Below are 12,704 nucleotides of genomic sequence, written 5' to 3' on the forward strand. Positions count from 1 at the left end.
AAGCCAATTCTTACACTGGGAAGGAAACAAGCTTCCGGGGACCGGTTTCTGCCATTTCAGGCGTCTTCGGCCCGGCTTGCTTGAATCCTGATGGTGCAATGAGCAAGGGACTCACATCTGAGTATACCCTTCCACGCTTAGGGTGGACAAAATAATTTACAACAAGGGGTGGTGATGGACAGAGTCTCTGAATTAAGCAGAGTACTCTCACCCAGTCAAGAGATCAGGGCTAGATCCAACAATAAAACAGCCAAGTACTTTATCGAGTCTTAAGCCAATAGGCAAGGTAAATAATAAAAACTTGACAAATAAGTCAATGAATTGTCAATGAAATGCTAGTACTCAGCATATCAAACATGAAAAAGGTCTATGACATAACTGTGTATGCAAAATAAGCTGCAACAGCCTCCAATAGGAAGTCACCGTCTTCATCCGAAAACAGTTCAGCCATCCAATTTAAAAGCGGAAAAGAACATACGTGCTCTCCCAGCACCGGATCCTCTATCACCATCAGAGGACAGCTCGGTGGGTTTTCAAGAAAGCTCTGTTCCAAGAAAGACTGTGCTGCCGCCAGTAAATTCCAGGGACCAAGTAGTCCATGCATCAATGCCACAGCCATAATCCTTTCGCCAGGACAAACCAACTCGTGAGTAATGATAGGAGTCATCAGCTGATTAAAGTCGACGTCAGGAGAAACCGGTCCGCAGAGACACAAATCAATGGCCCAATCGAAATCACAGGTCAGGCAGTGAAATACAGGCTGGACACAGGTGAAGTAGGAGAATCGAAAAGATAATCCATATGCCGTGCTTAATATCGCCAACGGCATTGTGCCATAATATTCTAGCATGCGATTGCGGAACAGTGTCAGCAGCTGCAGGGTGGGAGGTTGCATAGGAGGGACATCCATATTTAAAAATGTAAAAAAGCACAAGAGCGTCCGCTGGTAATGCAAGTAAAAATGCCAATCCACGAACCAGAGTGGAGAAAATAGAATGAAAGGAAGCAGGGATGACTCCAAAGATTTTCTCAAATGAAGTCACGAGACCACTGGTAACAACTTTAAAAAAGTGCGCCAGGGACTTTGTGGAGGATGCGTTAAAGATAGTCGGAAACATGTTGCTGAAATTGAAAGGCAAATCTTAATTGAAAAGGGTGTGCACCTCTGTACGGGTGTTCGCTATGTGAAGTACGAAAGTTTCACGGGCCGAACTCAAGGCCACCTCTCTCTGAGACAAAAGAGCTCTTATTCTTGCCATGCCGTTGAAACGTGTCCCAAGGTTGGTATTTGTGGCCAGATTGAAAACTCCCTATGTTCATGTGTGGGAGGAAATAGAACATTTCTGCAGCAAATAACCCGTTCACTTACTGTTACGATAAAAGGAATACTTTTAATTAACTCAGAACAATCTTCATTATTGAGCATCAAATAACTACCATTTTCCAACAACTTGAACGTGGGGATGATAGCAGGAACTGGCGTGCCTTGCAACACGCAAGCCATATTTGGTCGGTGTTTGTTGCATGAACCGTGTAACTGTATGTGCCTACACATTAGTGAATGATCTGGCGTCTCAGTGCATTCCTCTCCATTCAGATAAACTTCTTGATCATCTTTGAAACATCTGTATGTGTATGGAAGCGACCAGACCTCATGAAGAAAAGCACTACCTAAAGGTTCATAACGACCTATTGGTATATATTTCATACAATTTGAAAACTTATATAAAGCAAAAGGCAGCGTTATTAAACCGTGGATAAGGCATGTTGCCAAAAAACCCGCAATCCTCTGCTGATGATGTCACTGAGCATGTCATGAATGATGTAATATGTGACATCATCAGCAGTGGATTACGGGTAATAGTATCTCTAGTTTACTCCCCTATAGCTGTCTTTCTTTTAACATAAGTGTCTGTTTCCTTCCCTTATACTTACTGTTTTTGGTTCGCTTCCGGTTCGCGTACCGGCGAGCGAACTGGGAAGCGAACTAAGAGAAATAGAGGTTGGCACAGTTCCAAATATTGTACCAATTTTTTAATAACGGGGAGGTAGTTCTGAAAAGAACTTTTTTTTTTATTTTTCTGAACATTTTTTTACTGTTTTTGAATTTTTCGGAACAGTTTTATATTTTTTGGGGTTTTTCTTGGAGGGGGCAATGAAAACGATTCATTGTAAAGGGCTCAACAGGAGCAACAAAACAAAAAAAAGAAGTATTTATTATTTTGGGCGTTTCGTACAAACTTGCATATGATAGTCAATAGCTCTGTTGATCAGAGTGATGCTTTTTTCTCCGTAGGAAATGAATCCATCGCAAAATACGCAGATGTGTTTTACATCACCAAATCTCATTTGTATTTTTGGCACCATCTCCCTGCCCTCTGGTCCCGTTACTTCCGGTACAACAGATCTTCTGGCCATAATAGGGAGATTATCTAGGTCGTTCCGAAACTGTGCAGCACTGTAGTTGTTAGGATGCCACCTAGTCATATGGCGATGCATTGTGTAGTTTCCGAAACTGTATTTTTTGTCGGTCCCTCTGGACAGTCTATCTTGACATATAAGGCAAGTTACGTATCTTGCATTTACTTTTTTCTGACCTTTGGGAATTTAAAAAAATTGCCAAATGAAGTTTTCTTTCCGGTGAGACGTCCTGGGCTGCTCAGGCAAAAACTGCCTCTCTTCGTGCTCGTCCTCCTGTTCCTCTTCTTCTTCTTCTTCTTGTTGAATTATAACTTGAGCAGGTGGTCCACTCTTCCTTGGATGTGGTGGAGGTGGTGGGGAAGCACCAGCTGAAGCTACTAAAGAAGCCATTGCTCAGTGATCACAAAGGGTCTTTCTCTCACAATGATGAAAGTCGGAGTGAGGAAAGAAGGAGGGATTTTCATCATTTGGGAAAAACAAGAGTTCTCAACCAATCAAAAGTGTTCATTTTAGATTATATGACCTAGTCTTACATCATTAGGAAACCAAAAGTGAAATGAACCAATGAAAAGTGTTATTACCAAGTCACATGACTTGCTGTGTTTACGTTAAGCGCTTTGCAGGGCCTCCCGGTTTGCTTCCAGAAACCTGCGCTTTGCGACTCGCTTCGCGTACCAGTTCGCTAACGTAGTACGTCATATGACGTATCACGCGACAACGTGAAACGTCATGCGGACGGGAGGCGTCACGATGTTGTTTTGTAACGCGGCACTTGCGGTAAAGAAACGTTTACCGGCTCGCGGTCTATTTCGCGGCATCAAGGTCAGCTAACGGGAAGCTTCCCGATTTGCGAAGCGGGAACGAAGAAAAAAAAATATTTAAAAAAAAATTATTCATAAACATATAAAATATATTTTTGGATTTAAAGAAGAATACATTTTACAGCTACAGATATTAGCTGTTAAAAAACCAATGAAATTCACAGAAAAAAACCATAGGTTATGGACCATATATAATTAGGAATTAGCATTTACAAAACCTTGAAAATTCACTGAAAAAACCATAGGTTATAGACCATATATAGTTAGGAATTAGCATTTACAAAACCTTGAAAATTCACTGAAAAAACCATAGGTTATAGACCATATATAGTTAGGAATTAGCATTTAAAAAACCTTATTTTACTCACACAAAACCATTGAAATTCCATATATAGTTAGTTGCACTAACTATATATCGCGCACCCGCAATCCACTGCTGATCATGTCACATATTACATCATTCATGACATGGTCAGTGACATCACTGATGACATCACTGATGAGATCTCAAATGACATCACTGATGACATCACTGATGACATCTCAAATGACATCACTGATGACATCACTGATGACATCTCAAATGACATCACTGATGACATCACTGATGACATCTCATTTGACATTACTGATCACATCACTGATGACATCATTCATGTGATAATACGATAAACCTCTTCAGACTCTAATATAACCTTAGATACACTCAGTGTAAACAGACACTCATAGACTGTCACTCATCCATGGAGTTACTCAGACACTTAGTCAGTCATGCAAAGAATCAATCACACCTCCATTTCCTCAACTATACAGTTATACACACCTTAGTTATTCAAACATATACTAAAACATATTTACTCACTTATACAATCCTGGATACAAGTTCACAATGATCCATACAGCCACTCACACATTCACTGGCTCTTATGCACAGTTATTTATATATGGTAACTCTCACATGTACTGTGTTTTACATATGTACTTACTTTGACATGTAGCACTGGGATATCCATTCACTCACCAATACACTCATGCACACAGTCAACCGCCCATACAGCTGTTTCCACATGCACTTTTGAACCCATACATCCAGTCAATCAACTGCTCACACATCTATGCAGAGAGTGATACACCTCCCAGCCACCCACACACACACTCAGTCTCCCATACAAATGCTTGGGCAACCAATCAATAACCCATACAGTTAATCATATAGCTAATGATCAACACATGCAGCAGTTTACAGAACAACAGACATAATGATGCACAAATTAAGACAGTTTAGTCACTAACCCATGCACTCAGTGAGACACATTTAATCACTCACTCATACAGTCAGTCATGCCCCTACTAAATCCTTCATGAAGACACTTATACATCCATTCATTCTTCAATATGTAAGACATATTTTAACTTTACAGAATTATACAGTCACTGGATGACGTCATCAGTGATCTCATCAGTGATGTCATTTGAGATGTCATCAGTGATGTCACTGACCATGTCATGAATGATGTAATATGTGACATGATCAGCAGTGGATTGCGGGTGCGCGATATATAGTTAGTGCAACTAACTATATATGGAATTTCAATGGTTTTGTGTGAGTAAAATAAGGTTTTTTAAATGCTAATTCCTAACTATATATGGTCTATAACCTATGGTTTTTTCAGTGAATATATATATATATATATATATATATATATATATATATATATATGAGAGATTTCCTGCCGTTATTGGTTTGTCAAGCTTTCACAATTTAGTTTCAGTCCTATGAGATTTGGCATTAGGATCGGTTTGTTGCAGGAAATACGTAGACAGTCGGTGGCGGCACTTCAGTGGTAAACATGGTGGCATCTAATTTGCTGCTCAACATCATTATAATCAGTTACTGTTATTTTGTCAAAACGTGCTGGCATCTTCGAGCTGGTATTATGATGTTTAGTGCAACACTTATTCATGATGCAAAGGATTATCTCCTTTCTTATAGTTTCTCGAGTGGTAAATACCTATGGGCCGCAGACTCGGCCGGACTTGACCTCGACATCCACCACCAAAGCCGGTACTCTCTCTCGAGATTGTGGGAATCAGGCTGTTGAGGAAAGGTTGCAGAATATCGAGACTCACCTTCGCTTACAGTCAGGTTTGTATGATCTGCTTGCAACTTAATGTACTGCGCAAATGTCATTACTGTTTAAAGAGTGAGTTTGATAACAGAAAACTCTGTGTACGCGTTTCGCTGTTCCAATAGATTGCTTCTTTATATTCTTCCCTCAAATATTCTGAATCCCTCAAACCTTGGTTATGAGATTACTACATCTAAGGTCTGTTTTACAGCATGTACCTGGTTTTTTTTTTCGGAGGGGGAGGGACTTATTCAGCGGACACTTGTCAAAGCTTCATGGTGCCAAGAGATAGAAAGAAGCAAATAAGAGCAAAGTTATTTATAAGTGTTGGAAAAAAAACTCCATTGCCATGATTTTTTTGTGAGTTGAAAAGGAGTCAATACATATAACCACTGATTTTTATGAAAGCTTTTTTTTAGGTTTATATGGCTAATTCTCTACCCAAAGGCATTGGAGCAATTTACAAGAGCACCAGTGAGATTACCCAAGGTCCCTTTCGTCGTTTGAAAATTTGATCTGATAGAGACTTCTAGCCGCAGATTGCTTACCTTCAAGTATCCCCAGGTGTCGGACTGGATGCGGAAGATTTTTGAGCAGTGGCCAGAAATGCCAGTAGATGGCGCTGTTTGGATCTGTGTCTGCGTTAGAAATTATGTGCTCAGTACCACGTCCGTTTTTTCCTTTCCGTGCCAGATAGCGCTGATCTGGTCTGACCAATCTGTCATTTTTTGACTGGCCTTTTTCAACTTTGTCAGCTCTTTTTGTGATTTTCATCTCCTGGAGTGAGGATGTCACCAAAGAAACTGGCCGGTTTCAAACATGTGAGGACTGTCACACAGTTGTCAGTGACAAACCTTCACTTGGTATGTTTGTGGTGCCTAGAGCCAGGACATGACTCCAAGCAGTGCAAGGACTGTTGTGCCATGTGCCTCGAAGCGCTGAGAGAGTGATCCCTCAAGCTCTTCGCGACCCAACTTTTGTTCAACTCTGCAATGCTCAAGGTCCAGTTTTTATGGGAGGAACTGGGACAGTTTGCGAAGCCCCTCTCGACATGCATCATCGCATTCAAAGTCATCGGGGGAAGTCCCACAAACACAAGAAGTCCAAATGCTCTTCGACTTCACCTCGTCCGTCAGTCATCCGACGAGGGAGAGTCCACAATGGAGGCCCCACAAGTCAGTGGAGCCTGATCCTGGGTCCATCTGCGATTCCCCGATTTTCACGGAGCTAGAGCCACCCCCGACCCCACAAAAAAAAATGTATGAGGCCAGGCATGAGACCGTTTGGTATGCCACATAGTTATCTTTGGGCGTTCTGGCCACTCTGGGGCACCTTCTATCCCTTTGGGCTCAGGAGGACCCGTACTGGGTCCACTCTGGTGGGTTCACCCTTGACGCCAGTCAGGCCCCTAGGCCCCCTGGATACATTGCTAGATTCGGAGCAGCGCTGCACGCGAGACTGAGACCTTCCTGGACACCCCCAGCACCACCAATCTCCATCGTCATTCCCGACTCTGACACAGAGCTGGTTGGGCATCATCCAACGCAGTTCGGCACCGACGAAAACATTTTTCCCTTCAGCAGCGCATGTTCTTTATTTGATGGATCGGCCTGGTGAAGGAGACACTTAAGAGGGGTCTATGGGATCTAATGGAGATGAACCAGTTGAACAGAACAACTGGTATGAGGAACTGAGTATGGCCAGTGGGTTGGACACCTCCCCTGACACTGGCCTGCGTTCCCCTCCTACTGTGTCTACAGAGGAGGGAGCCTTGTTTGGCAATAGTGGTGTGCAGGGCAGCTGAGGTCCTGCCCCTTAGCCTACCCTCTGTGGCAGTTAAGACTAATATTTTTTTGACAGAGGTACTTCAGCCAGGAGTCACCCCCTCAGAACCCTTACTCCAATGCAATGAAGCCCATAAGGACCTCTTATGTGGGGCCTGGTCCATCCATGCACAGGGGCCCTTGTAAATAGGACGATACCTGCCACCATCGCTCCACTCCCGGGGACCCCAGTTTCCTTACCCACACCCCGCCCCAGAAAGCTTGGTGGTCGAAGCCTCCTCATCCCATATCCACTCTGGCACATTCCCTCCCACTCCACCAGATTGGGAGTCGAAGAGGATGAACACCTTCGGTAAGAGAATTTTCTCTTCCACCATCCTGGCACTGTGGTCATTGACAACCACATGCTTATTGGGCTGTTATTCCCATAAACTATGGGATTCAGTTGCGTAAGTACTACCTATGATCCCGGAGGAGACTGGGGCCATACTCTCTCAGGCTTTTGCTGATCGGAGGAATGCAGCTTAGTTTACCATCCGATGTGAACTTGGCCAGACCGACTCGTTGGGCAGAGTGATTGTATCATCAATGGCCTTGCAGTGCCACGCCTGGCTGACAACATCTGGCTTTTCAGGGGTTGACCAGGGTTCCCTCATAGACATGTCCTTTGATGGTTCTCGCCTTTTTTGGAGACAAGGCGGATTCCACGCTGGATCGCTTCAAGGACAGCAGGGCTACAACTTTGTCCTTGGGTCAGTTAATGGCCCTCCGTCAACCCCAATCAGCCTTCCGTCCCTTTTGTGGCCACTGAAGGGGTCTCCAACCACACCCAAACCTACACACTCACCATGGCCAGGAGGCTTCCAAGCCTTTTCAGGATCCAGGGTATTGGTCCCACAGTCCGCTTGGGACAGGCAAACAGCGGTCAGGTTAGTCCACTACCCACCTCCCCACCACCGGCAGCCATTGCCCCCATTCCTCTTTAGTCTGCCCTCAAACCATCATTGGAATCCAGTGGGAGGTAGGATACACCATCACCTCCCACGCTGGCGCAGTAGCATCAGGACGTTTGGTATGCCACAGAGTTCAAAGGGGCTACTCCCTCCCCTTTGTGACACCTCCTCCACCCTTGTCACCCACTTGCGTTCAGATGACTGAGGACCATCTCTCCTTGCTCCCTCAAGAAGTGCTGTTTTTTTTGGCTAAGGGAACCATAAGAGTATCTGCATCAAAAGTAGGTTGTGGTTATTATTCCCGATACTTTCTGGTGCCAAAGAAGGACAGAGGACTTCATCGTATTCTGGACCTGCGACTTCTCAACCACCTCTTGAACAAGCAGAAGTTCAGAACGCTCATGCTCACCCGCGTTCGGTCTGCTCTAGACTCTGGAGACTGGATGGCAGCGTTGGACTTGCAGGACACCCATTTCTACATCCCCGTCCTGCTGGCCCACAGATGCTATCTGTGTTTCAGGGTGGACCAAGAGCGTTTTCAGTTTGCTGTGCCACCTTTCAGGTTGGGCAGCGCCCCTCAAGTTTTCACCAAGGTGATGACCGTGATTGCAGCGTATCTGTGAAGGTCTGGAATTTCAGTCTTCCCCACACGTCAACGACTGACAACCGATTGGGGTGAGCTCACCTTCAACCCCCGCCCACTTCCAGACAGTGGCGAACCTCCTACACTCGCTGGGGTTTACTGTCAACATGCTGAAGTCGCTCCTGACGCTTCCTTTCTTTGGAGCTGTTCTGCACATTGTGCAGTTTCAGACCTATCCTCCCGAGCAAAAAGTTCAGGATGTTCAGGCTATGATTCCGATGTTTCAGCCTCTATCCTGGATTTCGGTGAGTTGGGCCTCATAGCATCCTGCTAGTGACACATGCCGGCTGGCATATGCGTACTCTACCGCAGGACTTGAAGGTCCGGTGGGCGCGCAGCATCAAGGGAATCTCTCTGACATTGTCCAGATCGCGGAGGGAACTGCAAAAGACATGCAATGGTGGCTAACGAACCACAGTTGGGTCAGTGGCAGACCCCTTTCCTTTCCCCAACTAGTTCCAACGGTAGTGACAGAAGCCTCACTCCTGGGCTGGGGCGGCTACCTGGGAGAGATGGAGATCAGATGACTCTGGTCTCCAGCGGAGTCGGGGCTCCATGTCAACCTGTTGGAGCTTCAGGCGATTCGCTTGGCATTCAAAACCTTGATTCCTTAGATCAAGGGAAGGCTGGTGCAGGTGTTCACACACAACACGACGCCATGTGGTAAATCAGCAAACAAGACAGGTTGGCCCTGTGTTAAGTGGCCCTACTTCTCTGGACATGGCTGGAACGTCAGGGCATTTCCTTACTTATTCAGCACCTGGCGTGCTCGTTAAAGGCCAGAGTGATCAAACTCTGCCTCAAATGCCTAGGGGAGCACAAATGGTGTCTAAATCCAGAGGTGGTGCATGGTCTCTTACAGCAATTGGGTGAGCCTTGGTTAGATTGGTTTGCCACCGCTTGGAACGGGCAATGTCAGCATTTTTGCAAGCTTGTGTTTGTCAAGGAGACTGTCCTTCAGAGATGCTTTTCGTGCTGAGGGAAGCCCCGGACTTCTGTACGTTTTTCTGCCCCCTCAGCACCTGCTCTGAGTTCTCAGGAAGATCAGGAACGACCAGGCCCAACTCATTCTAGTGGCTCCTTATTGGGCATGGAGAGTCTGGTGTCCCGAGCTGATGAACATGACCATCGGTCCTTCGGTCAGGCTGCCTCTTCGGGAAGATCTTCTGTCGCGGCAACAAGGTAGGATTCTGCACACCCTACATGCATGGAGATTAGGCAGCGACAGTCAACAGCTTTCAACCTTCTGTGCCAAATCTATGATTGCATTCTCACAGCCAGACATCCCTCCACCAAGTCAGCATACGCCTGCCGTTGGGATAAGTTTGTGTCATGGTGTGTTTTGCACAATGTTGAACCCCGTTCTCCATTGTCCTAGGTTATTTTGTTTGCTCGGTCTTTGGCCCAACAAGGCTCTGCTAATGGCACTGTCCAGGGGAATCTTTCTGCAATCCCTGCATTCCTGCGGTTGCCGGATCAACCATCTCTTTTAAAATCTCCTGTTGTAGCCAGGTTCCTAAAGGTCTCCAGCACATTTCCCCCCCACGCCATTTAGTATGCCTCATTGGGACCTAAACCTTGTTCTCACTTTCCTGATGCGCACCACACTCAAACCTTTGTACAAATGCCCTTATTTGCTGCTGACCATTAAAACTGCCTCTTTAGTGGCTATTGCATCAGCCAGGATGGTCAGTAGATTGCAGGTCCTCTCTGGGCATCCTTCTTGCATCTCATTTTATCCACACAAACCCGTCCTCCGGACACGTACCTTCTTCCAAAGGTTGTCACTTCCTTCCATGTCGGCCAGAGCATTACCCTGCCTACCTACTTTGCTCCACCTCATCCTGCTAAAGCTGATGATGGGCTCCACCGTCTGGACCCAAAAGAGCTTTAACCGCACAAATTTTTTTCCTGGTGGATGTTTAACTCTTTGTGCTCTATGTTGGAGCCAAAAAAGGGAAGGCTGTGCAGAAGCAGGCCATTGCGAAATGGATCGTCTTGTGCATTAAGATCTGGTACACATTGGCCAAGAAACAGCCACCTGAGGGCGTGTGGGCTCACTCCACCAGAGCCAAAGCTGCAACAACTGTACTAGCATGCGGCATCCTCTCCTGGACATCTGTCAGGCAGAGGCCTGGTCATCACTGCACACACTCTTAAAACATTACTGCCTGGAAAGTCCGGTCCGTCGTGATGGGCATTTTGCCTATTCGATCCTGCATGAGTTTCCAGTCTAATCGGGTTCGCAGGTTCACCTCTGGGGAGGTATTGCTTGGCTGTCTATTCTAAGATAAGGAACATCGGATCGGGAGCTGTGTCGTCCCAGAGGGTTCATGAACAAGAAAGGATAATAGAATTTGCATCCTGGAGATTGCTGGGCGAGTAACGACAGTATTCCACTATAGAGAAGAAGGAATGTTCATGTTGTTGGGGGTAATCCATTTTCAGTACTATTTGTGGGGCTTACCCTGTACTGTCCGAACTGACCTCATGGAGGAGAGTATAAGGATCTGGGAGCATATTCTTATGGTTTAAGTGGACCACAAAGGCTGGGGGTCCTCCGGGAGGAGAGGATTGCAACTGCATGAAGAGTGGGTCGAATTGGTGGATGTGAAAGGAAAGTGCTGAGTAGAGGGTGCTAGGGGATGTTGGTGGAGGGTGCTAGGGATTTTTTTTGGTGGGGTGATGTTGAGTAGGCTGAAGTATTTTATTCCTTACTTGGACTTAGTGTGTGAGGGAGGTGTGGGCTTCTGCCTGTGATGTACCTGTTTGTGTGCAGGGGAGGGTGGGGTTATATTCAGAATGGATGAAAGGTTTGCTTTGTGATCCTGATGTTTCTGGTCCTTTTGCTTGTTTGCTACCCGTAGGAGGCCCAGTACCTAAAGACATTTACATGCGACTCCAGAAGCTGGAGGAGAAGATCCTGGAGCTGGAAGGGCTGTCGCCGGAGTATTTTCAGACCGCGGTACGTAATCTTATCCATCGGAACCAATTGTCTTGCTAGGAAAAGCGTGGCGCCTTTGCGTACCAACTTGCTTCTTCTTCCTGGCATTCATCTTACTGTTGGTCATTCGTTTCAGAGTTTCCCAGGAAAGCGAAGGAAGACCCAGGCTGCGCAGGTAGGTGGCTTGCCCTGTGTATGGTTGTATGCGCTGCGATGGGGTCACTTGGCGCTGAAGTTGCTTTGTCTTGTCACACTTTGGCAGTAGGGCCCATTCATGCTGCTTCCTGTTGGATCTGTGCTCGAGCAGCAGACACAAGGCCTCCTGCTGGTGCTGCCTAGAGTTGTGTTTTGACAGCTGAGTTGTGTAGTCACATCTTCTCACTGCTGCTGAGACCTAGCACTTCCAGGTGCAGGTGCTACTAACTCGAGTGCTTGGTTATACAACTTATTATCGGGTATTTCTGCCTACTGATCAGCCATGGTCCACAACACATTTTTCTTTTTATTCTCAGAGCTGTTCTTTGGTTGAACTTGATGAGAAGATCTCTGCACTCAGAGAGAAGCTGGTGAGAAAAGCCAACAGTTCGAGCTCCCGGGATGGTGACAAGCTCCGTGTTTGAAGTTTTTGTTGGATTGTTTGCTTGTTGTGCGCAGGTCATTCATCTCTGAAGATCTAGGTCTACAGCCTATCTGAGACTGGGCAGTGAAACCAGTTACAATGGAGTCCTGTCCCCAGGCAGTCAGTTAAGGCCTCAGAATGGCTCACCAGCACCAAAGCCTCAGATGTATGATCCGGAAGACGCGAGTCGCTCATTCCTGGGACTTTTTCTTCCAAAAGAACAATTTGAAGAATACGCAGAAGTCATTTGGGAAGAACAGCAACAGTGCTGCTCCTAGAAAAGGAGTTCGCTCTTGATGCTTTTTCTTACACACTGGTTAGGAGACCAAGGTGTGGAGCGCTCAAGGCTAGCACGGCGTTCCAAGCCCTTGGCAAGATACTCCGAGGGCA

The 12,704-nt window shown here is 46.0% G+C and overlaps 1 protein-coding gene across 1 annotated transcript in view; it reads left to right on the forward strand.

Moving 5' to 3' along the window:
* The window catches only part of MBIP (MAP3K12 binding inhibitory protein 1), a 68,288-nt gene extending 55,822 nt beyond the window's left edge, over positions 1-12,466 (forward strand). Inside the window, exons 6-9 of the mRNA XM_078659356.1 lie at positions 5,236-5,388; positions 11,619-11,716; positions 11,832-11,870; positions 12,208-12,466. Coding sequence (XP_078515482.1) covers positions 5,236-5,388; positions 11,619-11,716; positions 11,832-11,870; positions 12,208-12,315 — 398 coding nt within the window. The 3' untranslated portion in view covers positions 12,316-12,466. The remainder of the gene's footprint in view (positions 1-5,235; positions 5,389-11,618; positions 11,717-11,831; positions 11,871-12,207) is intronic.
* The last annotated feature ends 238 nt before the right edge of the window (positions 12,467-12,704 follow it).

The sequence above is a fragment of the Lissotriton helveticus genome, chromosome 9, assembly GCF_964261635.1.
Source record: "Lissotriton helveticus chromosome 9, aLisHel1.1, whole genome shotgun sequence".
In the NCBI taxonomy this organism is placed as follows: Eukaryota; Metazoa; Chordata; class Amphibia; order Caudata; family Salamandridae; genus Lissotriton; species Lissotriton helveticus.